This window comes from Rhipicephalus microplus, chromosome 3 (assembly GCF_043290135.1).
Source record: "Rhipicephalus microplus isolate Deutch F79 chromosome 3, USDA_Rmic, whole genome shotgun sequence".
In the NCBI taxonomy this organism is placed as follows: domain Eukaryota; kingdom Metazoa; phylum Arthropoda; class Arachnida; order Ixodida; family Ixodidae; genus Rhipicephalus; species Rhipicephalus microplus.
The window spans coordinates 255,039,748-255,067,106 of record NC_134702.1 but is presented as its reverse complement, the minus strand read 5'-3'; the positions used below and the strand labels follow the sequence as shown (position 1 = coordinate 255,067,106).

General features: G+C 47.1%; 1 protein-coding gene across 1 annotated transcript in view; it reads right to left on the bottom strand.

Moving 5' to 3' along the window:
* LOC119168610 (neprilysin-1) overlaps window positions 1-27,359 on the bottom strand; it is a 638,470-nt gene that overhangs the window by 285,946 nt on the left and 325,165 nt on the right. The window contains exon 10 of the mRNA XM_037420008.2: window positions 19,086-19,169. Within this exon, the coding sequence (XP_037275905.2) occupies window positions 19,086-19,169 (84 nt within the window). The remainder of the gene's footprint in view (window positions 1-19,085; window positions 19,170-27,359) is intronic.

The window sequence follows — 27,359 nt, the reverse complement described above, 5'->3', positions numbered from 1 at the left end:
TCAGCTACCAAATGAAAAGGTTGGAATTTTCACAGAGGAGATGACCCGCCTATTCCGTCACGCTGACCCAGACATGCCTGAGGAAAAGAAAGTTCGTTTCCTCATGCGAGGGGTCAAACAGGAGCTCTTCGCGGGACTGATGAGGAATCCACCAAACACCGTCCAAGAATTTGTATCCGAGGCGACCACCATCGAAAAAACGCTGGACATGCGCACCAGACAGTATAATCGTCGCCTGACTCCAGAATGCGCTGCTGCTCAAGCCAGTGACTCCGACGACCTGCGTGAAACGATCCGAGCGATCGTGCGGGAAGAGCTGCGCAAACTGTTGCCTGCGGCGCAGCCTCAAGTGGATTCGATCGCCGACATTGTGCGAGAAGAAGTCCGGCAATCGCTTCGAATTCCCGAAACACCGCCGCCCGAGCCAGAAACTATGAGCTACGCCGCTGCAGTGCGCCACAACGCTCCTCCCCGTCCACGCCAAAACGCCGCCCCGTCACACTTCCGTCGCCAGACGCCACCGCCGCCACCACCCCAACCGACGTCCTACCGTTCCCCAGCGGGCCAGCGCAGTGCACCGAGGAAAACGGACGTTTGGCGTGCACCTGACAACCGCCCGCTCTGCTACCACTGCGGCGAGGCCGGGCACACATACCGCCGTTGCCAGTACCGACAGATGGGACTGCGTGGCTTCGCCGTCAATGCACCGCGTCCGCAGCCAGGAGATCGGCCACGTGACATCGCCGACTACCTGGCAGGAACTCAATGGACACCACGAAGTCCTTCCCGTTCGCCGTCGCCCAGCCACCGCATGTCACCGCACCCCCGGCAGTACTCTGGCCCAACGCGGGGCCGGTCTCCTAGCCCGTATCCGGGAAACTAAGGGCAGCAACCGATGGAGGTGCGGTTGCTGTGCGACGAACTACCGAAGATCCTCCGACGACGACGCCGACGCGACGGAGTTTTTTGAACACAACCCCAACCAGGCAAAGCCCTGAAGGCAAAAGCTCACTTACTGAAGGTGGCCGGACGACGCAACATGGAAGCAGCAAAACAAGCCGACGCAGCCGTGACCCGACGCCACGCCCTAACTGTAATGCGAAACGGCGAACTAGCGACCTCGACATTCTTATCGACGGCCACAGTGTGACTGCTCTCGTCGATACTGGAGCCGACTATTCTGCCATCAGTGGGTCGTTCCCCGCAAAGTTAAAGAAAGTTAGGACAGCTTGGAAAGGCCCTGAAATCCGCACAGCCGGAGGTCATCTCGTAACGCCTGCAGGAATCTGCACAGCGAGAGTCACCATTAACGGTCGTATTTATCCTACAGACTTCGTAGTCCTACAGCGTTGCTCGAGAGATGCCATCCATGGCATGGACTTCTTATGCCTCCATGGTGCTGTCATCAACCTAAAAACAAGGTCGATAACGTCATCCACAGAAGAAGCACTACCGCCACGCACGCCGTCAGGACACCATGCCTTGAATGTGCTGGAAGAACAAGTCACCATTCCGCCTCGCTCAAGCGTCATTATTTCAGTCGGCGCTCCTAAATCACCTGACTTGGAAGGCGTCGTTGAAGGCAATCAGCATCTCTTGGTCACCCGAAATATTTGCGTCGCAAGAGGAATTGCAGAGCTGCGGGGAGGCAGAACAACGGTTATGCTCACGAATTTCAGCAATGAGTACAAACATGTGAACAAAGGAACAACGGTCGCATACATCGAAGAAATTGTCGAAGACACCAGTGCTTTCGCCCTCGCCGATTCTGCGGAACCCGCTCAGAGGAACCAAGCCCCTCCCATAGCTTTCGACGTCAATCCCAGACTTCCGAACGATAAGCAAGAACAGCTCAAGGCCCTGCTCCTGCAATACGAAGATTGCTTTTCGTCGTCATCGAAAATTCGGCAGACCCCAATCACGAAACATCGAATCATAACCGAAGAAAATGCCAGACCACTCCGTCAGAGTCCGTACAGGGTTTCGACGCGAGAACGTGAGGCAATGAAGAGACAAGTTGATGAAATGCTGCGAGATGACATTATCCAGCCGTCCAAGAGTCCGTGGGCATCCCCCGTGGCGTTAGTGAAGAAAAAGGATGGGACCCTACGTTTCTGCGTCGATTATCGCCGCCTGAACAAAATCACAAGAAAGGACGTGTATCCTCTCCCACGAATAGACGACGCCCTTGATCGGCTCCATAACGCCAAGTACTTCTCGTCAATGGACCTCAAGACTGGCTATTGGCAAATCGAAGTCGACGAAAGAGACCGAGAGAAAACGGCGTTCATAACACCGGACGCCCACTTCAAGTTTAAGGTGATGCCCTTCGGCCTTTGCTCAGCGCCTGCAACTTTTCAACGCGTTATGGATACAGTACTGGCAGGATTGAAGTGGCAGACTTGCCTTGTGTACTTGGACGACGTCGTCGTGTTTTCCTCGAGTTTCGACGAGCATCTTCGGCGCCTTGAAGCTGTACTTCAAGCCATCAAGACGTCCGGACTCACACTGAAGCCAGAAAAGTGCAGATTTGCGTATGAGGAGCTCTTGCTTCTGGGGCACGTTATCAGCAAGTCTGGAGTTCGTCCCGATCCGGAAAACAGCCGCCATTGCCGATTTCCCGCCGCCAACTGACAAGAAGGCCGTGCGCCGATTTCTGGGCCTGTGCGCCTATTATAGGCGGTTCGTGAAAAACTTCGCCCGCATCGCCGATCCTCTCACAAACCTCACCAAGGCCGACTCGGAGTTCAAGTGGGAAACGCCACAGGAACACGCTTTCCAGGAGCTTAAACATCGCCTCCAGACGCCTCCGTTACTTGCCCATTTCGACGAATTTGCCGAGACAGAAATACATACTGACGCAAGCAGCGTAGGTCTTGGCGCCGTTCTTGTGCAGAGGGCTGACGGACTTGAAAGGGTTATTAGTTACGCCAGCCGATCGCTATCCAAAGCAGAAGCAAATTATTCCACAACAGAAAAGGAGTGCCTCGCCATCATCTGGGCTACGTCGAAATTTCGCCCCTACCTCTACGGCAGGCCCTTCAAAGTTGTGAGCGACCACCACGCCTTGTGTTGGCTAGCCACCTTGAAGGACCCTTCTGGCCGCCTCGTACGATGGAGCCTGAGACTTCAGGAATATGACATTACTGTCATTTACAAGTCCGGCAAAAAACACTCCGACGCTGACTGTCTCTCTCGTGCGCCTGTCGACCAACCGCTACCAGACGACTCGGATGACGACTACTTCTTGGGAACGATAACTACCGACGACTTCGCTGAACGACAGCGGGCCGACCCGGAACTTAAAGCCCTAATAGAATACCTCGAAGGCAGGACCGCCGAAGTCCCGAAGGTATTCAAGCGCGCACTTGCGTCGTTCTTTCTACGAAACGGTCTTCTACAAAAGAAAAACTTTTCACCGCTTCGAGCTAAGTACCTCCTTGTGGTGCCTTCAGCTCTGCGACCAGAACTCCTGCAGGCCCTGCACGACGATCCGACGGCAGGGCACCTCGGTGTTTCTCGCACGCTCGCGAGGATACAAGAAAGGTACTACTGGCCACGTCTTACCACCGACGTCACTCGTTATGGGAGGACATGCCGGGACTGTCAGCGACGCAAGACACCGCCGACAAGGCCAGCGGGACTTCTGCAGCCAATTGATCCACCTTGCCGACCTTTCCAGCAGATTGGTATGGACCTACTGGGGCCGTTCCCGACGTCGGCTTTCGGAAACAAGTGGATCGTGGTAGCTACCGAATACCTCACCCACTACGCCGAGACAAAAGCCCTGCCGAAAGGCAGTGCATCCGAGGTAGCTAAGTTTTTCGTCGAAAATATCGTCCTACGTCACGGCGCCCCGGAGGTCCTTATCACCGACAGAGGAACGGCATTCACTGCCGACTTAACTCAAGCGATCTTGGCATACAGCCAAACAAACCACCGCCGGACGACAGCGTACCACCCACAGACCAACGGCCTCACCGAGCGGCTTAACAAGACGATCGCCGACATGCTGTCAATGTACGTCGATGTCGAACACAAGACGTGGGACACCATTCTTCCGTATGTGACCTTCGCATACAACATGGCGGTGCAGGAGACGACGCAGATATCTCCATACAAATTGGTCTAAGGAAGGAGCCCGGCAACGACGCTCGATGCCATGTTACCCAACGTCACCGACGAAGAAAACCTCGATGTGAGCGAGTACCTTCAACGCGCCGAAGAAGCCCGACAACTTGCGCGTCTTCGTATTAAGAATCAACAGACGACCGACAGCCACCGTTACAACCTTCGACGACGCTTCGTGGAATACCAGCCCGGTGAACGTGTTTGGGTGTGGACGCCGATACGCCGACGTGGACTAAGTGAAAAGCTTCTGCGACGGTACTTCGGACCGTACAAGGTGGTTCGACGTCTCGGCCCACTTGATTACGAGGTTGTCTCCGACGGCATCACGAACTCTCAACGACGCCGATCGCGACCTGAAGTCGTCCATGTCGCGCGCCTCAAGCCGTTTCATGCACGTTAACAAACTGAAACAGTGTTTTTTTTATTATTGTTGTATTGTATTTTATTCATTGTACTTTCTTGCATTATTATTGTACCTTCATCTTTAGTTACAGCATCGGGACGATGCCTTTTTTCAGAGGGGGGCAATGCCACGTTCCATTTCACAAGTTTTTGTTATCGTTCCGAAACACCACACGATTCTCGGCGCAAACTGCGCCTGCAGGTTTCGAGAAGGTTCCGGACTGTAGCAGATCATTTCGATAAGATCACGCCCACTGTGCGAACAGTACAGATTGTTCTGGAACCTACGCCACCGCCAGCGATAACGCTAGAACATTCGACGGCAAGGGTATAAATGCCGACGCGCTTCGCCGCTTGTCAGTTGTTGATCGAAGGCCGACGCTGCGTTCGCCGCTATCAGTCCAAGACTGCTATCTGTGCAAGACTGCTGCTGTAATTAGACTTTCCCTTTACCGGGCACAGGTTCGCCCAAATAAACAGTTAAATCCCAACACGAAGTTTTCTGTCTTTGGCCACGTCACGACCATGTCACGTCACGGCCATGTCACGTTTTAATAAAGGTTGACCGGGTTCATTTGTAGGGTGAGGGTGAGATTGGCAAATCAGAAGTAAAACGGAGTACTCAGACTACACGTTGTCTGGTAGCCGGCAGCAGACGCTGCATCCCATAATCCCTCACTCTTTCACTGGTCACCCATTGTATTCTGAAGACCCTGCGTTAGAAAACCTCGATCCGTGCAGTGAAGGTGAACGAGCTCATCGAGAAACGTAGGACACGAGAGCTATTTTGCCGTTATCTAGTTATCTTCGAAAGCGCAGCAAGGTGTGCGCACCTGTCTCGGAGGCGATAACTTGTAGAACGCAAAGCGACGGGCATGTGCCACCACCGTGTCGTCTAAGCAAAGTGTTGGAAACACTTGCCTTTTTGGGCATCGCGCTGCATTTTCAGCGTGGTGTGATAAACGCTATGGTCCTTATATTTACTTGAGTATCCCTTTTCTTATATAAAAACACACATACAAATTATTGATGTTCAGTTATGGTGCCTCAGATATGCGCAATAATTGATTTTTATCGACATTTGCACAAGTATGAACGCTAAAACTTTAGCATTTTTGGTGCGTGCTGCGGATGGGGATGGCTATTTGGGTTACCGGAATGGTTTTAGATATTGTTGGGTTATCGCTCGGAGCCGTTAGGAATATCGTTGTGGTGGACAACAGACAAATGTACAGACAGAAAGACAGACCAACATCTTTGCGTCGAAGTAACCCAAGAAAGGCTATTGCTTTAAAAAAGTGAAGAGTTGGGGTTTTGTGGTTCGGCTTAGGGGAGAGAACGCATACACCACACGTCACGTTTATTTCTGAAGAAGAAGACCTGAAAGGACGAAAGGATTGCAGATGTGCGCCAATGGGGGCGAAGCTTACGTTGGGCCCATGGAAGAAGGCTAATTCCTTCTTCCATGGTTGGGCCTTCCGCTGTTTCCATAATTTTTTTTTCAGGTCGCGGCGTAGGAAGAAGACAACGCTCGCAGCGCGAGTGACTGAAGGCTACCATGCAAAGTCGTAAGACGCACATGCATTGAACAGCATTTCCTTTGCCGTGTTCCTAGAGGGATTTCAGAGGATTTCATGCGTATTCGTAAGTGGCAATGTTTCCTGACACATTGCCAGTTTTGTCTCTTGGAAAAATTCACTTTGATCTGTGGAACTGATGTGTCAATCCGGTGGTCTCTTCTAGCTGATGGATAAGAGTGGTTCAGATAAGAGTGGTTCAGGTGAACGGCTCCTGTATCAGTCGTTGTTCTTCGTTCACGGGTGAATATACGCCTTTCGTGGTTTTGTTTTTTTGTTTGTTCACATTGCAAGAGCATGACAAATATTGTTATTATTTCTTTCTTTAGGGAGCACTGCAACAAGGACTGCAAAAAGTGTGGATAGCGTGTTGCACTGGTGTCGCCATGCTGAAAGGAAGTCTGGTAAGATGCATGCTTGGTTTTTAAAGTCATACGCAATTGTTTTCACGTTGCGCTAGGTCGACATTGAGCTGTAAATTACGACAGAAACATATCTGCGTGGCTTGCCTTGAAGGTAAGATGTGTTGTCCTTAATTTATTTTTGTAATGTTTGTTTTCCAGTGACTTATTACGTGTAAACTGTGTTCTGGAACTTCGAACACGTGTCAGAGTAACAACGCACTGACATAATTATTAGAAGCTCACATTTTTTACTGATTTGGGTATATACCAACAAAAGTGTTTTGCTGAACTGTGTGTATAAAGCTTACAAGTGCCTGCGACTGCGCAACTATCATGCAAATAGTCTGCCTTTCTCTGAGTATCAGTCATTCTGTTTGTTCTGCCCAGCTTTTGCCTGACACAGAACAATACAATCCTCACATCTCGGTGGTGAAACATCGCACACCGAATACGTATCCACGGCCAAGTGCAAAAAAATTGACTGAAATAAAGAACTGATCTAGCAAGAATACCACTCCAGCGACTGTATGGAAGGCCTGTTGCAAATCGTTCCATGCAAACAATATTGCATGAAAATATAGTGCAATTATACAACTGCGGATTAAACGTATAAAGTTAGAAAGCTTACGTTCGTCTTTCTTTTATTGCATGTTACATACATACACGCCAAAAGTTGCACACTCTAGAGGCGTTAAATCTCGTCCTGCGTGTGCACTGAGCCAATATTGTGTGCACGAAATACAAAAAAGGCACAGCAAGGAACGTTGGCAGCTGACCTGCATCTGTCGATAAATCGACGCTTACGTGAGGTCGCGCCATGTTCAACCCACGTGCGGCACGCACTCAGCCTCGTCAGCCAACAAGGTCGGGCTTACGTTGTGTTCCGACGTCAGCCGGCGTGAGGCCAATGTATATCCCCAAGACCATGGTTGCCAAAGTCGGGCCAACCACTTCGAAATCAGTCACAGAACTGTCGCCGACCACTTGTCGACGACAAATTGTTGCTTGGGAAAAAGCTTACCAATAAAGCTTCTAAATATTACCTCATCTACCACTAAAGGGAACCATCAGTAACAAAGAAAGTGGCGCATCGGTCGACTTCTGTTCTTCACGAGCACCTTGCCCGATGTAAACGCTTCCTTGCAAGCGGATCACAGTGGGCACGGCGTAGCGGCCAGAAGGATGCCGCAAACGCAACGCTTTTTTTACCTCTACAAGCCAAGCTGTTCAAGTTCGCCGAACCAATAGAACTACTGGGAATGAAGTTGTGGCGACTAAATTTGTCACTTCCAACCACTCCCCATTGCTCTCATCGACTTTGGACAAGCTGAACAGAGCCCCTTCGGAACTACGCATGCTCGTGATGTCACAGTGGGATAATACTTTTAAATACAGGCTACATTTTTAGACATTCAGTGGGAAACGTTGCGGCCGTAAAGATGCCACTAAAGAAACGCTTCTTTTTGACAATGCAGATTAGTTTCTCCCTTTGAAATCGCAGGACTTTATTCAAAATTTCGCTTATTGTGCCGTGCCCATGAATATATCTTAATGTAGCATATGAGAGGCTATTTTGTGTGTAAGTTATTATTGTGTAGGCATTTGTCGAGCAGAACACTGGACCAGCTGTTGACGAGATATTTCAAGAGCTGTTAAAGGAACAATCTGATCATCCTGCAGGACCTGTAAACTTTAAAGCACGCTTAGTGTCAGCAAACATTAACAGCACGTTTGCTGTGTGTGAGCGTAAATATGAAACAAATACTGAGGGGAAAAGCGCGAAAAACGTTCTGATGAAAGAATGAACACACGGCACAAGCGCTCAAAAAGAACTGTGAGTAAAGTTACTAACCGGGAAAAATACACAGCTGTCAGCTGTCACGGGAAAATACACAGCTGATACAAATCTGTCACGAGTCGAAATGACCCAGTGAACCACTCAAAAACATCTCTTTTTCTAAAAGGCTTAGGGAAGGCTCGCTGTCTCACATGTTTCCTTTCGACTTAATATGGAAAGCCTTGTTAATTTCGCGCTCTCTCTTGTTACGACATCAGAGAGTTATCTTGTAATTGAGAAAGAGCGGGGTGCAGCCGCACAAAGAACAATGGGCTGCCAAGTTGCTGCTTGTTGAAGTCCTGAGATTATTCGCGTGCTCTCTCAGGCAGTCGTTCAAACAGCGACCAATGTCATACACTACAATGCTCCCACACTCAGCGTACTTCCTCCTGCGTTTCTTGACGCACGCATTCTCCTTGGGGTTGTCATCGTTCACTTTCTTGCACAGGCGGAGAGCTTATGGGGCCCGAGCAAACGAGCATGACGCCTTCTTTGCTAACAATTATCTTGGGCACACGTCCGAAAGCGTGTGCGTAAGGGATTACAGAAATTTTCTGCCTTTCCTGTGTTGGGCGTGTCTTGGTTCCACGTTTCGAAAGCTTGCTCAATATATTTGTTGCCAAGGCACAGAGTTCTTCAGTCGAGTAGTAGGCGCATTTCAGTCGCTAAACCTGGGTGCCAAAACTTCTTTGCACTTGACAGCAGGATATATTCAGAGCACTGCTGAAAACACCTATGGAACTCCGCGCTTCACACGTTCTGCGTGCGCCTAATTTAGTGGAAGAAGGCCCTTCTCTGACCTCATCGCATGCTCCTAGCAAGCGTGCAATCCACCAACATACATTACCAGGTCTAAAAACGTTACACAACCGTCACTGGGGAGTTCCTTGGTTTCCGTTTATCCAGAATGAGGGCATATGTATAGACTCTTTGTTTGCCCCCGTTTTGAGCGATTTGCTTCTCGCTCACCTCGACAAGCAGCTGCAGGACCCCCTTTAAGGCCACAGTGTACTAAGTGTTTTCAGATTTGTGAATGATTTCCTGGAGCTCTTCAGGCTTGACAGTTCACTCGATAACTGTCATGTACTGTTCCTCGTCTGATGGCTTAGGAGCAGTACTTGTGCCGCTGGATGGAAACAGACAACAAATACCAGTAGCCTTCCAATCAAGAACTATCAAAAAATACGAAAGAAATTATTCTCAGCATGACAGGGAAGGACTCACAATTGTGTTTGGAGTCACGCATTTTCATCAGTTTATAGCTGGTCTGCATGCATCCATCGTGATTGACCTTAAGCCACTTCTTAGAATTATGTGCCCTCTGAACAGGTTCAGCAAGTTTTATCACCAAAAATGCTTCTTAGGGGTATAATTTTGAGTGTCTATGCGCAAGCGGAATGGGCAAGTGGAATGTATGATGGCAGAAGTGAAAATGGTTCTCAAAATATTGACTGGTGGAAGCCTGTCCTGCCGGCTCTCGAGGTTTCTATTCAAGCAGCACACGACACCACACATCACAACGCAGGTAACGCCTGCAGAGCTAATGTTTGGAAGGCAGCTCCCGTCGGACCTGGATGCGCTACACCCATGAAACCTTAATGAAGAGGGAAAGGTGAATGACATGGCAGAAGGTTTTGCGCGAGACGACCAGGTGTGGGTTAAGAATTCTTTTAACAACCCCGCATGGCTACCTTCGGTAGTTTTCGAGTAATGCGGCAAACGGTCATTTGTAACGGTAAATTAAAATCGCAAGAGTATGGCAAGATGACATATGAAGAGAAGGCACATTGAACAGAAGGCATCATATGAAGAGAAGGCACATTGATATTGAAACCACCGTTCAAGAAACGTCACAGTATTCTAGGCCAGGAAGCGATTCACACGAAGGCACCCGTTTCTCTACAAGACTCAATTCTTGTGTCAAGCATGAGACACAAGATGCGCCAGTAGCGGTTGGTTCAAAGGCTAGTGCGTCCGCGGATCAGGCTTCTGAAGCAGGAACTTAGGAAGAAACATAGCCCACCCAACGCTTGCAAATCGTTCCTGACTGTATGCCACGCAGCCGCTATGGTCGTAAACATGTGAAGATACCGACATAGCATTGGATCACTAGAGGAGGAAGTATTATATATCAGCTTCAAGACAAGCCAGAAAAGAGGACAGGAACGCAGTGGCGCGGCCAAGGACTTTCAGCTTGTGACTAGGCTACTGCATTCAGTGTTTTGGAAATGCAATTATAGGACTTTATGATAGTTTTCTCTTGGCCTTGAGCAAATGATAAGACATCGGATATGGGGTAGTCTGATACTTGATCTATTACTTACCAAACAAACTTTACCAGAGTGACTAGAATAATATCATTTGTTTGGTATAGGTGTGGTAAATGTAAATCAGTGACCCCTGTAGAAAATGTTGTAACAGGCATAAATTGAGTGGATGACGTTTCAGTCATTGAATATTGAGATCTCCCCGCATCTGTTCGCGATAAAAATAACGCCTGGCACTCGCAATGATTAGGTGGTATTGTGGGTTTCGGCACAAAAAATGTTGGGGCGTTTGACCCTTTCGTGCTCGAAATTTGTTTCAATGAACAAGATGAAGAAAATTCTGTTATGCGTAAGGAAATGATAATGTACACGAAAAACGTTGTAAGACAAAATGAATATATATAGTTGAGTAGTAAGTTCTTGCTCCTGCGCAACATTGGGTACCTAAGGTACTACTTCACAGGGGATGCCTTCCGGCAGCAGCGGCCTGGAATAAGGAGTAGATGCATGTTTCATCATCGAAAGCTGGTAATTGAATGTATACATCCTAAAATCTTGGCTTACACCTACACTGGAGGACTGGTCATGAGTCGGGTAGCCTACAAAAACATTTTGAAGCTGGAAAAGAGATCATAGTTTCTAGTTTTGTATAACAAAAACGATCTTTTTAGAAAATTTATTGTGAAAGTAGAAAACGGACCGAACAACGCAGACATTTCTTCTTCAAAAATAAAGTTTCTTCCTTTTCCTATGATGGACAGAACAGCGTGCATTTTCTGGGAGTAACGCAGATGACGAAAGAGGAGATGAAAGGAGCGTGAAGTTTTTCTTGAAGATGCTAGTTTTCTTTCTCTCCTACACTAAAAATAGGAAACATAACAGCTCCGCACACTGTAATTTATCACAATCGCATCTACCCATATCAGCTTGCACTATATATGCCTAATGTTGCTCGTGAGAAACAACCCATTTGATATCAAGCTTTCTCTGATGTAATCTTCGGCCACACTAATCAGCATGCCCTTGAGGTTCTACAACGCCTTTTGTCCGATATTAAGTATAACAGATGTCGCACAGGCTTCCTATTTTGTTGTCCTCAAATAAATTTCCTTCCATGTGCGAAGCTTCTTTTACCATTTGTGAGACACTGCAACAAAACGCTCCAAAAGTGCCATGAATTTTTATTTACCGATTTTTTAAAGCTTTAGACGCTCGGCAGTGTTTGTCTTTTACCACATAGAGCATCAGAAGGGTCGCGCAGTAGGATGTGTTTGCTGAAAAAAAATATTTTGGGGGTTGTTGCCCCAGAGGAACAGCGGGCATCAAAGGGTTCAAAGAATTCGCAAGGGTTCACATAAACCATAAATTAACCACCAGAATAGACAGATCAAGAAGAAAATAAAAGGCTACCAAAAATACACAGACTAGTACGCAGCATTTTTCTCAATTCAAAGAGACATTGTTAGAAAGTGTCAGTTATGCTAGGCATCATTTTTTAATGATACCCTACCTGAGTTAATCAAGCCAGATTCTGATAAATGTTTGTGCTACCTTAAGAACAGTTAAGCAGTTTCTAAGGAAAGTCAGAAGAAATCGACAGAAACTAATAGAATTTGTAAATGATTCCAAAGACGCTGTGCTGAAAAAATTGCTGACTTTTTTTGCTTCCCTTTTCAATGCTTCACTCAATTGTGGTCAGATACCTGCCTATTGGCAATCAGGGCTACTATGCAAGATCACTCGAGCTTGGAAACAACTTACGAGCTCTGGTGGCAGCCGCTTTTGAATGAGCTAACAGTGTGAAAACGTCAATGCGCCCCTTAGCACACTGAGTTTCATTAGTTACGTAAAATTTCGCATCGCGTCAAGTACGGTCCAAAAAGTTGGGTAGCCCTTTCAAATCCAGAGGCATCTTCTTTCATTTGTTTGACCTTCCGCCTTGTACACTCATGTTATAAAAGTGTGAAGCTTTTCCTGATGATGCATTGTTAAAGGCAGGAGCTTTTGAAATTCATTTTGAAGCTTTCAATGCCTACACTATAGGTCTGGTTTAGAATAATAAGCATGTTGACCCCGGAGATTCAATGCGGCTAAGTGCCTCACAACATCGCGACCATAGCTAAGCCTGAGCCAACGTATTTATTTTCATGGTCAGCCTGTAGCTTGTGGTGCGTGCCCTCTTTGTCGTCTTCATAGTCCGCTAGCACCCGAGAACGTGGTACCCGGCTGACTAGTTATTTGGCTGGGCGGTACATATATTTCGCTTCTATGCCAGGGCATGCTATAACAAAGGTAATTGAGCAAAGACCAAGATAAATACGCCACATCCTAATGAGACTATGGTAATCAAGCCATATAAAGCCATGTAAATAGAAAGGCTGTTTATTATAAAAACCGAGATTTTTCTTACGGTAGACTTAGCGCAAATACCGAGACGAAAAAAGGACGAGTTCGGGTATTTCTAAAATAGTGAAAAACGGTGTTGCGAGGACCTGCCCGAAGACTTCACTCAAGAAGTCGTGTGATCATCGCATGGATGAGAGTTTTGCACGACAAGTTGAGAAGGTTCGGTAGTCTTGCTTCTCAAAACGTCATTTAGCCGTCTTAAGCGAAAGGATCGTGCAAAAAAGAAAGTTGCAAACACAGGGTGTGAATCAAGAGAAGCTGAATGAAGCCCACCTTTTCTAAGCATTCCGTACGTTATTTGGGTATCCCATAGGTTGAAGAAAGTAAGTAATAGGTCGGGCTCAGTGCGCTTTATTCTAATGCAAACAAGCTTGGGTATATAAGCATGGGTGTTGTTAAGAAATTATCAGGGCAGAGCAACTTGGATTACAGGTGTGACATCAAGCACCGTGATAAATTTGTCGAGTGTGGCAGAGATGCAGTATATCACATACCGTTATGCTGTGGTAAATACCATGTCGGGGAAGCGGGCTCGCGTTTGAATAACAGACTATTAGACCATAATGCTTTGTTGAGGGGGGCATCTTTTTCTAATATTTCATTACATTGCAGGGAGTGCGGCTGGAAACGCTTACTCTCAGAAGCTAAGATGCTCTCAAGAATAAAATGCAGGGTGTCCCGAGAAATTTAAGAAGCGTTTTTTAATGACAGGTCGGGCGCGACATGCGTAGCGAGGCCCTATATCACGTTATTACTTAAGCGTCGGTCACTAATCGAATTTCACTTGGAGATGTAACGTGTGGCTGGGACTCTGCTCATGCATATGTGTGTGTGTTTTTTGAATAAATAGAGTTGATTGTTTGAGCTTGCTTTCCTCTCGTCTTTGTATTTGTGCTGAGCCTACCGTAAGAACGAACCAACTTGTCCAACAAGTCTCTCTACATAGATTTTGGCTGGTGTCTGTGTATAACTAGCATGCTACACTCTATGGGAATGAGGAAGAAGCCCAAAGATTTCAGAAGATAGAGAGGGAAACAATGATAAAAATATTATGAAGAAGTGTTAAATGTGTATGTGAACCCGATGAAAGGTTTTGAATTTACGGTGACAGGTAAGTTCTTCCCTGAGTTACTCAACATCGCAAATGTTATCAGCAAATTGCAGTTTATTAAAATGGTCTTCATTAACTGTTATCGCATGCTGTTTGCAATCCAAAACTCTGAAAACTTTCTCAAAAAATGCGATGAATAACATTAGAGAGATCGTATATGAATAGCTCCCTGTCTTAATTTATTACTATTTGAATTTTTTCTCATGGAGGATTATAGTGGCTGTGGAGACACTCTAGATATACCAGTGCGATGGTACATGCGCTTTAGAGATCGGCTACTGGTCAGCCAAAAGGCGTGCGTTCGGCATCGGCCGCAGCCATCGCATTTCGATGGAGGCGGAACAGTAGAGGGCCGTGTACAGTGGGATATCGGAGACCGTCAGAGAACCCCAGGTGGTCGAAATTTCCTGAGTTTTTTATAGCGGGCCCTTTATTCACATCTTGGTCATGGCATGTAAAACGCCATACATATAGTAATTCTAGTTCATAAAAAAGTCGTGTGCCAGCTAGCGTTCGAATGACGTTCTTTCCGTAGTGTTTTTTTTTTTTTGTTTCGCTGACTATATTGATGAATTAAGCCAAGTGACTGGCAGATATGTAGCGGTAGAACAAGTGCTATGCCCTGATTTGTGTGTACCATGAACCAACACCTTGTGGAGTGATGACCTTTACTTCAATAACCATAGCACCTTTTGGGGTTTACCTTCCCAAAATATTATTGTAAGAGATGCCGCAGCATAGGTCTGTGCGAATTTCGACCACGTGGGGTTCTTTACGGGCACTTTATTTAGGCAAATGAGCCTCAAGCATTGCCACTTTCAAGAAAAATGTGGCCACAGCGGCCGTAGTTTTTACTTCAAGCCATGTGTTAGGCATCAACGTGTTCGTTCGTGGGACTGAGTTCACAGCCACATTTTGATGGACTCAATCTGCTAGAAGCTCTTACGCTCAGATTTAAGAGCACGTTAACCCCACGCCATCGATCTACCGGGTACTCCACTACAGAATCTCTCATACTCATATCGTGTTTTTAAACGCAAAATCACCATCAAATATTGTGAGAAGCAAAATTGCTTTCTGCGTAGCTAGAAAAAGCTAACTTGCATAAAAAAGTTCCAAAAACACATAGACGAGCAGTTAGCCTACGCTAAATGTCAAGTGACATGAACTAGGCATTGCCAATTTCCACCATTCGACTGTAAGGTAAATAAATGTATGGTAACTCCTAGAAGATTTGCCTTCGGCGGAGTCTTTCGACACGTTAAAATTTTTTTCAGCTTTCCCTGACTGGTGCAAGGCTGGGGAAGAGCAAAGCTAGTCGGCACTGGCTGGTCCAGGCTTGACTAGGCACACGTTCCCTCACACGCTCATGCACGAAATCTTCACGCGGTCACATTGTGATTTACGAGTTTTGGCTAGGCATCGATTGGGTTCCATTGAGAACCGCTTTGCAATCACAGCACCAAGTAATTTATTATTCTAAGTAAGCAATCGGCCAAACATGAGTAATCAAGCCTTGATCTCGATTAGATTGCATCTTATGTTAACCTTAGCTTAATAAGGTAATTAACAAATTGAGCACTATAGTTAGGCTCAGTCTTAACTAGTATTAGACAAAGCTCCACACGTCTCACCTTGGGCGGCTCGACTAGGCGTACAAGAATCTCAGCTTGGCTTAAAAAAGGTTAATTACAGTGTGATTTCATCAGCTTAGTTTTGAGTAACTAATTAGGTTTTACAATGCTTGACATGGCTTTACAAAGCTTGCCTAAGGTTACATTCTTCTAGCTGGGCACAGATGTTTTGTGTTTTGCTTGACGCCGCCGCCACGGCAGAATGACCATGGCTTCTTCTCTACGTCGCGAACCGGACATACGGTGCGCATATCGCGGATGCTGTAAAGAAGAAATTAGAAAGGAATATATTTGGCTGGTTTTCAAAATTTCTGTTACATTCGGGCAGCATTTTTTTTTTTGCTGCTGCGTATAACAATTTGTTACCGCTGAATCGGGTAACGATTAGCCTCGTTAACGCTACAACTCGCCCGTCTGTCTTCGTTCACCACAAAAGGCGGCCAACGAAGTCACGTCTCGAACTTTTTTTCTTTTACAGTTCTTTCTAGCCACGACGCATTTCTTGAGATCACACAAGATTCAAAAAGATGAAAGCCTTGTGGCACGTGGTAGAAGACAGCAAACTAAACGCCAATATCCGCGAAAGCTGGATCTGTGCATCAAAGTTTCGCTGAAGTTTCATGAAATTACTGAAAAACTCTGGTTCAGTCTAGACATAGTCTGGACGCATGGCGTCCGCCGGCATCCTCCTTCTTGTATCCTGTTTCTGCAGCTCGACAACAGGATTCTTGATATCGCGTGACAATGAAAAGCAGTGGCAGTTCCATAAAGGAAAGAAAAAGCAACCCCTTTAATCGAGATGAACCCGCGAGCGTAGAACGCGGCACTATTCTAATTCGGTCGGACTGTGATTTTGTCTTTTCACCAGGGCCTTCCGTACTATACAGACTGCAAACTTCGAAGTACAGTAAGCTTCCAGCCCGTCAGAATCTCTTGCAGAGGCATCCCAATTGTAGGTGCTCCAACATGAGCGGCACCAATGTACAGCAGAAAAAGCTTATTTGAAAATATATGCATCTGAAAATATGACTTTGCATCTCGCACAATTTGGCCTGATATTTCCAAATGAGTGCTCAGTTATGTAAAAGCGCGAAACCATTTATCGTTCTCACCACATGCAAGTTTCGCCAACAGAGCGGCAGCCCCTTCGATCGTATACGCAGCAGCTCTGCAGTGCGGAGAAAAGAGCGGGCCACGCCCACCTCTAGAAACCCACTCTCTCCATGCGATTGGAACTGCCGGAGGAAAACCCGTTGCTCACCCGCCATCTCAGAGGCTATGCACTACGACAGATAACTACTACGATGGACAAGTTTACTTCCTAGAACTAAACTTTACGATTATGACATTAAAATGTCAAAAAAGCTTTAGAGTCCCGTCTTCTGTGCCGCGACAGCATGACCCGCTGATTTCACCGCGAGGCAGCAAGCTGAGTTTTAACCAGCACGAGTCAAGTTGAAGTGCTCGTTCGTTTTTGTTTTTTTAGGCTCTCGTGCCATGTTGGCTCCATCATTCGTGAACGCGGCCCAGTGATCTGTTCCCTGGCATGACTTGCCGGGAACCAATACAACTTTACACTTGGAGAGCGTCCCTTGATGTTGTGTGCTTTGTTGCGGCAGCCCACGACGCAACAATATTTCAGACCTCACCGACGATGAGGTCGCTTCTGCCATCGCGGAAAGGCAACTTCGCACAGCGAGCGTCTCCTTTCAGCACGCAAAGCAGGCGCTGAAGTTCGCCGCGCCGATTGCAGAACGCGTTCTGTACGTGTTGCACGTGCTCCAGCACTCCGACTTGGGTGAGAACACACTCAATCGCCTGTGCCCTCTGCCACGCATATATCCACAGTTCCACCGGAGCTTGCCGCCACAGCCAGGCGCGGCGTTGTCGTCGTTCCGCAAATTTGAGCTTTGGTTGCCTATGTAAGCGACTTTTGAAAAGGGAAAAGGAAGAAATAAACGCAGTTCCGTTACTGCCTCTCTCTCAGTGGAGGGCACCTTCACAGTCCTGTGCAGGCGATGGGGGTAAGGAGGGATCAAAAAGGATAGAGAGGAATGAAAGGCATAGAGATAAAGAGAGGAGCAGGAAGAAATAGAGGTGCACGGACAGCATCATACGGAAGTAAGTAGAAGATATGAAAGATGGGCACAGCCGCAGAAGTCCAGGATTCGCTTGCTGGATTTCGTGCCGACTGGTTGTGCCCTCGCGATCTCCGGCGACAGCGTAGCTCTGGCCAACTGAGCTTGCCCTGCGCCATCTCTTGACGCCGACAAGAGCTCTTGCCAGTAGTGCCCCGTCCTCGGACTCCTGTGACTGTCTCCGTCTTTCCTATCTTCTCCTGAGTTCCGTCGTTCGCTGTCCCTGCACCTCGCTCTCTCCTTCCTCGCTATCTCTTCACCTTTTAATCCTATTCTTTCAATCCCTCCTTCACCCCCCTTCTCGTGAGCTACTGTTGAGGTGTCCTCCCCCTGAGAGACAGTTACGGGGCTCACTTTTCTCTTCTTTTCCTTTAAAATCAACCCCCACCCACAGAAGTCCGAGGACGGGGCACGACTCAGTGAGAGCTCTTGTCGGCGTGAGGAGAAGGCGTATGGCGAGCCAGTCGGCCAGAGCTGCGCTGTCGTCGGAGATCGCGGGGACGCAACCGGTCGGCATGAAATCCAGAGAGCGAGTCCGGGTTGCCTATGAATTGCAAATGCGTGTGGTAAGCTAAACATTCGGTGAACTGGGAGCGCGGACACACACGCAAGATGCAGAAATGAGCTCGTGCTGCGTGGTTTAGTCTCTCGTGTGTGTTCTCGTGCTACAAGTTCGGCGAACGAATATGAACTGCCAACTAGCCTACCTTTCTGCCCTGATACTATGCTAAGCGACCTATAATATTCAACGTACATAAGATATTTCTCAGAATAAATGTTACCATGTTAATACGGTGCACGCAGCATACGTAAGGCATGTCGGTGATTTTGCGCACCCGCTTCTAAGAGAATTTGGCGTTGCTGTTGAAGGATTGACTTCATTTATCGCAAACAAGTTTGTAAAATGGCTTCGCTAACCTTCAAGCAGCTTTGGCGAATGAGCATCACGTATGAGTTTTCTTTAATATTAAAGTAGCTATGTCGAATGACTGTCAAGTATGAGTCGTATGGCTTAAAGGATTTTCCGAGATAACGTCTCATTTTGAACGTTACCGGACCTAACAAAAGAATTGCGATTCTGAAACATATAATCGTTCGCATAAATTTACATAAACGCCACACTTCTTTTGCGCCTTTGCGAATCACGAATTGGCAGCGCGTGACCATTCAAAACTTACGTTATCGGCAGCCTGCACATCGTCAAGCGTGACAACTTCAAACTGGGCCGATTCTGGCAACCAGCCTGACGTGCCGTCCATGCCCTGCAATAAACAGAAAGCGCGTACGTCATCCTTCATCGGAGCTTGTAACGTATTATCTAAAACTGCATGCCCTAAAACCACGATATGATAATGCAAGACACCATACTGGATGGCTCCGGAAATTTAGATCATCTGGTCAACTATGAACTGATACCACACAGTACACTGGCCTCTACTATTTCGCCTCCAAGGATATGTGACCACGGCGGCCAGGATTAAGCTCACCAGCTTCGGGTCAGCAGCGGTGCATCATGTCCACTGTTCCACTGAGGTCGAGTGGTAACGTAAAGCCGTATAGAGTATGCAATGTCAAAGTATAAGCCGGAGGTGCACATCGCAACTATGGTGAAACGTTAACAGTTTTTTTTTATTTGGGCATCCACAACATGGCAGTTGCTGGTGTTTGCTCAGCCAGGTTTCTAGGTTGCCTGAATTATGGTCACAAAAATAAAGCTTTATGGAGTCGTCTTGGTACGTAGCCCCGAGGCGGAAATTCCAGTGCAAATACACTTCGTTGTTTTACTTGCTACCTATTTACGTCACTGTCTCCACGCCTATCTGAATCTGATTTCTTGACTTCCTGTATCTGATGCACCTTTCTTCTTGTTGCGCATCTTGGTTTAGAGCTATTTCTTGTGCATAGGTGATTGCGGCTTACACATTCATTAGCGCGTAAAATAATAAATCAGTTGTTAGCGCTGTCCAACAATTTTTTATAGACGGCAGTTCTTTGGGGAATAGTTGAACGCAAAAAATTTGGTCTATATGTCACACAATATGATCCAGCCCCTAGGCCAACATTCAAATACTTTCTAAATGCCGAGACATCTTAAGTTGGTGGCTGCATTTATAATTGTGAACATAGCCGATCAAAAATCAAATATTAGACATATCTGAGACGCAACATCAGTACGTAATCATTAGGTGGTGTCTTAACAAGTGTTCTTTACGCTGCGCTGGAAGTACAACGCTATGCATGAATGAAAGGCGACAGAAAACTATCGTCTTTTGGGGGACGACATATGCATTGAATCACGCAGATACGCGGTCAATCTTTAAGGGCGAAGCTCCATAAGCCGTGGGTCATGCGTCCAGAATGTGTGTTGTAGAAGTAGTCATAGAAGTAGGTAGCCACCTCTCGTTTAGTCCTTGAAATGTCCCCTAGAAGGTGGTACTTCTATATGATGAGTATAAGATAAAAAGATGCCAGATAGCAGTACCTGGAGTGTTTTATAGATCTACAGATAGACGGACGGACACAAGGACGGACGCACCACGGAGAGACAGACAAGCAGATGCACGGATGGATGGATGGACGGATGAATGGACAGACAGATACACGCACGCACGCACGGACGGACAGACGCACACATGGGCGGCTGGACAGATGGACGCATGGACAGATGGATGCACAGACAGACACACAGACGTACGGACGCATGGAAGAACACATGGATGGACTCATGGACGCATGGATGGTTGTGCGGACAGACGCACGGACGGATGCAAGGATAAACGGGAAAAAGAACGAACGGACGAATGGAAGCGCGGACGGACTGACAGATGCTTCACGCCACTCATGACAATTCACTTCATGGATATGCTGTGATTTTTTCCGCTTCCTTCCTGTCGTAGCCTCCTGTGTAGATGCGGCTGACGTTTCCACCTTTTAGTTTTGTTTTTTTAACTAGCGAAGCTGTTTGGCGAATCTTTCCTTGTCCGGCGAACTAAAAAAGTTGGTCTGGCATGCACCACAAAAATCAGGAAGATCTTTTATCGAGCATACATAGAATAAAATTTCTTTGCGAGGAGAATGAATGAAATAATTTAACCTCTACTTCGAAAAAGGAAACGGCTCTGCGCCTACGTTTGTGAGTGGGAGAAGAAGGGATGCGCAGCGTAAGCATATTAAGATAGCATCAGTTCGTGTTCATTCGTTGCAGTAGAGGGTTCAATTGTACCTATCGCCGGAGTTGGTCGACCTTTACGGGACCACTCGAAAGAGGCCACTAATACTAGCACAGGTCGGTACTGCATTTTGTGCTTTATCATTGCACTGAAGCCCAAAGCCACAGCTTATTGTGGCAAGTATTGCTTGTGTGTTCATCCTCGCGAGAAAGCATAACAAACCCAAACGAGGTAGTTTGAGTCTGCTCCGCCTGATTTTCCACGATGTGAGAATCGAGAAGTGCTTCAATGGTTCGTCTGGCTTCTATCCATTTGTTGAGTACATGTGATGTATAAGTGTATGCTGCATTGGCCATAACTTCGTTCAGAAATATATCTTGCTGGCAAGTAAGTGCGCCTTTTTCGCTTAACAGAGTGCTGGTGTTCCTTGTAATAAATGGTGTTGCATGAATGCTCTGCTAGAAGAGCCTTCGCGCAACATTTTCAGGTGAAGATTGATGAGGTCCGCTGGGCTTGGCGATGAAACAGGGGGGGAAGGGGGGGGGGTCCGTGCCAAATTTTCCCATGAATTCTGCATCCTGCAATCCCCAACTTTTTTCTTGTGTCGTTGGCCACTACCTCTTCAGTTGCTGTTGGAGAAAATCTTTCGATGAACGGATCCATGTGAAACTTTATTTGAAGGCCTGTGGTGCACGAATCAATGCGCAGCGCAGCGGCCCGCTTCCACGTTGGTACAGTCAGGCCGAGCCCGACCACCACATCATGAGCCCTCTGGACACCCCACAGTTGATCCCCGACATGCGGGCTCTTGATAGCGGATAACTACTTTTCTTCGTTGAATTAGTCCGTGCTCCACAATGAGGAGCAACGCCAGAGCATGTGTTCAAGACTAGCGAATTCCTTGCAGCGCCTACAAGAGCTATTAGAATAAAAGTCGCGATCAATTAGAATCTGTCGATCTCATAAAAAAACTACTGTCATGACCAATTTTCTATGGCACTGAACCGAAGTGCTATCTTGGCCTATACTGGCCTATTGACTATGCCCTTTGTCCTATGGCCGATTGAATATGCCCGCACGACTGTAAACTTGCGCAGTAGTTATACAACACATAAAAAAAGATTCTGTTCGGATTTTAGGAGCAAAGCTCCTTAAGCCATTAGTCGTGCGTTCGCGATGCTTGTAGTAGTAGCAATAGCAGTAGTTGCAGTAGTAGTAGTAGTAGTAGTAGTAGTAGTAGTAGTAGTAGTAGTAGTAGTAGTAGTAGTAGTAGTACGTTAGCCATCTCCTAGCTAGTCTTTCGAATGAATATATGATGAAAAGATGCGAGATGGCGGTATTCGGAGTGTTCACTAGCTGGACGGATGGACAGACAGACAAGCAGATAGACGGACAGATGAACGCACGAAAGGGCGGATGGACGGACGCACAGGGGACCACACGGACGAAGGGAAGCGTGGACAGACTGGCCAATGTTTCACCCCACTCATTATCATCCACTCCGTGGATATGGTGTGATTTTTGGGGGGCGAACCTCCAAAGGCCATGGGTCGTGCATCCGCAATGTTTGTAGTAGTAGTAGTAGTAGTAGCAGTAGTAGTAGTAGTAGTAGTAGTAGTAATAGTAGTAGTAGTAGTAGGTAGCCAGCTCCACGGCCGGACTACGAGAGTTGCACGTGCGCACCCTTTTCAATTGAGGAGGAAACCTGCGCGCGTTATTCATACATAAAAAGATAGTCTTTGTTGGGGTAAATAACTTACAGTGACAAGTATTCGTGACTTAATCTCCAGTAAAATTTGCCTTGAATTTGATGCTTACTAACAAAGCTATTATCAGAAGGACGCGCTTAGAGCACTATCTAATCAGAAAGGGTTGCCACGTTAAACTCGCTGGGCCTAACGTCGGTTTTAGCGAGGTTTAGCAAGGGTTTTGCCGCAGTGCCATCAATATAGTGAACTAGTATATAGCCATGAACTAGAGGCGGTGCAAGGTGGGAAGGATACACGAAGCGCAGGCCGTAATTTGCGAAAGTGCCACCTCTAGTTTAGTCCTAGGAATGCCCACTGGATGGCGGTACTTGTATATGCTGAATATCTGATTACAAGAAGCGAGATGGTGGAACTTGGAGTGTTTACTAGATGGATGGATGGACGAACGGACAGGCAGACAGACGAACGGACGGACAGTCAGTCAGTCAGTCAGACAGACAGACAGACAGACAGACAGACAGACAGACAGACAGACAGACAGACAGACAGACAGACAGACAGGTGCACGAACGGACGCATGGATATATTTATGGATAGACGAACGGACGCAGGGATGGACGCATCAATGAACGCAGAGATGAACTCACGGATGAACGCACAGACAGACGCATGCATGGATGGACAGATGGACGCACATATGGACGGATGCGCGCACGGACGAACCGACACATGAACAAACCTACGAATGGACGCACGGATGGTGACACAGATGGTCGTACGTACGACCGGATGAATAGACGCTTCGCCCCACACATCATCATGCACAGCGTGGATATGCTGTGATTTTTTTCTTCGTGGGTCTTTTGTGCGTTCGCGTTGTGCGTTTAGCCTTAGGGTTCTGATCCGTTTAAGAAATAGTATACAGTGACCCTGGTTCAGCAGTCTCTATTCTTCCCCTGGTGGCATAAGCGTAAAATAGCCACAGCGTTCCCAATATCTCATGCCACCACAAGTGAAGGAACGCTCTTTTTTGGCTTTGAAAACTGTCAATGAGTGGCACGGCGCTACAACATCGAGATGCAAAGCTTTCGTAGAGACGCGAGCAGTGCGATGCAAATGCAGTGCGGGCAAGTACGCCACATGACCCGCCTCTCGCATAATTTTGTTACGTTTCGCGTCCCGTGCGTTTCGCCAACGCCGCGTGGGCTTGCTTTCAGCCGTATTTGATGCATATGTGGGTTTTAACGTCCCAAAACCACCATATGATTATGAGAGAGGCCATATCGGAGGGCTTCAGAAATCAGACCACCTGGGCTTTTTTAACGTGCACCCAAATCTGACCACACGGGCCTACAACATTTCCGCCTACATCGGAAATGCAGCCACCTCAGTCGGGATTCGATCCTGTGACCTGCGGGTCAGCAGCCGAGTACCTTAGCCACTAGACCACAGCGGCGGGGCCACTATCAGTGCCACTGTGCATTGCTGTAATGGGACCTTTGATCAGTTTCTGAGCCATAAGTATGCCTGAATAACCAATCTGATCTTCTATCTACAATCTGCTTCATTCGTCGACGTTACGAACACGTGACAATGGGAGCTCGAATGCGTGAGGGCGTGTAAAATAGCCTCAAAATCAATATAACGTGATACGTGATACGCAGATGTGAGATGGAGGTACTTGGACTGTTCATTAGATCAACAGACAGACAGACAGACAGACAGACAGACAGACAGACAGACAGACAGACAGACAGACAGACAGACAGACAGACGCACGGACAGACTGACGCGGCAAGCGGGCGGACAGACAATTCATGATTTTACGATCGAACCCTCCGAGGCTTCGCCTCACTTAGGAAGCCATCATGTCCGCTCGTAGCCTTCATGTGCGCGCGTCTCCATCATTTATTCTGACCATCATTCGCTCTGTAGATTCGCTGTGGTTTCTTCTCTTCGCGTCATCCAACCTTTATATATCCGCTGTCGTCGGCGACCGCCTATAACAAAGCCACCCTAGCGCAACAACATTTCGATGTCTTTTCATCCGGCCCTGCAGCTTGCTGCGGTGACTCGGGCTGCAGATATTTTCATGGCGAGAGGAATGGTCGTGTAGACTAGGCGTACGTCGTACCGCGAGGTGGTCCACAGACCTAAAGGGGTCCAAACGAACTTCCCAATAAAGTTCTTCTTCAATCTGTTTATATATCGATGTCCTCTCGTTGTGTTTCAGGAGTCAGTAATAACTTCACTTTTTATTGACCGCAGTCTTAGCCTTGAGGACTTGTGTGAAGCCGCCGTGGCTAAAGCTGATGTGCGAGGCCTAACCACCGCCGAGACCTGGCAGCGCGACTCCTTTTGCAACTGAGACCACTAGGAGCACCAATGGACTGACGTGAGCACAGGCATCGTCTGGAGGCTCGCGAGACGGGAGCCATCACGTTCACTTCGGCTTCGTCTTGATTAGCCCTTCACAACGACGGCCCGAAAATTGCAAGGCAAGACGGTCTATGGAGGTCGACTACGTACATCTTGAAGGTGCATCAACGTGAGTGCAGAGATCGTCTAGAGGCTCGCGAGACGGGAGCCCTCAAGTCTTCTTCGGCTCAGTCCTAACTCGCGCTTCACGATGACGGCTCGATATTCGCAAGGTCATGAAGAACGAAAGCCCGACAACTTACGGATATTCGTTGTGTGAACCTTCTGCGATGGATGCTTTGTTGACTTCGCCTGGTGATACAGCCGGCCAGTGATATCTCCTGTTTCTTAGACTGGGCCGGATCATGGAGGCCCTCTACGAAAGGCGGAGTCAAACACGTAAGGCCTTCACGCAGGTGATTGCAGATATCCGACAGCTTTGGCATATGAATCACCCATCAATGTGTGAGTTGAAAAAGTTTCACCGAATTTTGACAAAACAGTACGAGCTTTTTAGAGGAATCGATGAGAAGATTGCAAACACAGTTGAAATCATTCATTTGGAAGCGGAAATGGAAGAAGCCGAAGTTTATGAACGCCAGATTATTCTAGCGAGGGTGAGAGCAGAGTATAAAATTGAAGACGCACAAAGCTCGGCAAAGTCACGTGGAAGCGATAAAACAACGAATGAGAGGAGAAGCAGAAAGGGAAATACTCTCTTCATCTCCGTCACCACCATCTAGCCATTACGTGCCGAATAGCAATCTTGTCCCACAGAAGCTAGATGAGTCGGCCTCAGGACAAAAGGGGGAATATAACAGCAGCATACAAACGAGGGTTTCCACAACAGAAAAGGCAAACCAAGAACTCAACACAGAAAAACAACCTCCAAGTCTGAAGACACCTTCCACAACTTTAGAATTCACGCCAACAGACTGTACCCATGAAGGTAAGACAGACTATCTACAATAACTCAGCTGATCATGGTGGATGGGTGGGCTTCACCATGAGCACGGCGGCTCGTCCTTTTCTTAACAATACTCATGGTTATTGAATCAAGGTTTAAATTTATATGTGAGTGGTCATGGTGCCTGCATTTAGATCCTGCATGTAGTATGCTGCATGTAATTTTGGTGAATATGAAACTGCCACATTGTGTTTTAATATGTTAAACTCGCACATCGTGCGAAAGTATTTCCCAGCATTTTTCCACATGTTAAAGAAGCATTTGTTTTTTTTTTTGGCTGTGAGGTTCAATCATCTTACTGTGGTCTTGTTTCATGATACCCAAACCCTCTCCCTCTACATAGTATTTGTTTAAAAGAAGTTATCTGTGTGATAAGCTATTTGTGGTAAAATCCCAATGCTCGTTGTCTCACTGACACTTGCACATATCTTGCAATTACAGTGTGTCTCAAATGTCCACTATTAAGGGCTTATTTACCTGTAAACAAGTAAGAATGATTGCATGTTGTATTTTTGTGTTGTCGATGCACTTAGTTATTGGTCTCTTGTGTCGAGGTAGCATTGAAATGTTGAACTGTAGCGATATCTGAGCTGGAAATTATTCCTAATTGGATCGACAACCGATTTCTATGGTACCTGTTTTCTTTAGCATAATGAGAAGCCTAGCATTCAGAGTGTCTAATTCTCGAATGGTTGCATGAAAAACGCTTTCAGATATCTATGCTCAACATTTGTAACTGTGTCAATTATGGAGTCTTATACATCCACCACATGCAACAAACCTTGAAAGGTGAGCACCAGAGCACTTAATGTTTGTCTATGGTGGTTTGCTGCACATGCATGAATTCCACATGTATGCACCACAGTTCAACTAGTGGTCGTGAAGGCAGCACCGCTTCTAAGCGTTCAACTTTTTTTTCTTAAACAACCAAGAATTGAGCAGAGGTGAGCAGTAGTAAAATATGCAGCGATGGCGTAGTGGTTAGAGCATCCGCCTCGCATGCAAAAGGTCCATGGTTCAAATCCCAGTGCCACGCAGTTCCCAACCGACAAAAAAATCCGCGCGGTGATCGAATTGCATTAAGAGGCCTGGGGTGCGGCCTCACCGGTAACCACCGCCGGGAACGCACTCCCTCACCAGAGAAGGATTGGCCACCCTGGTGCAGCATCTGGCCACTACCTCCCACAT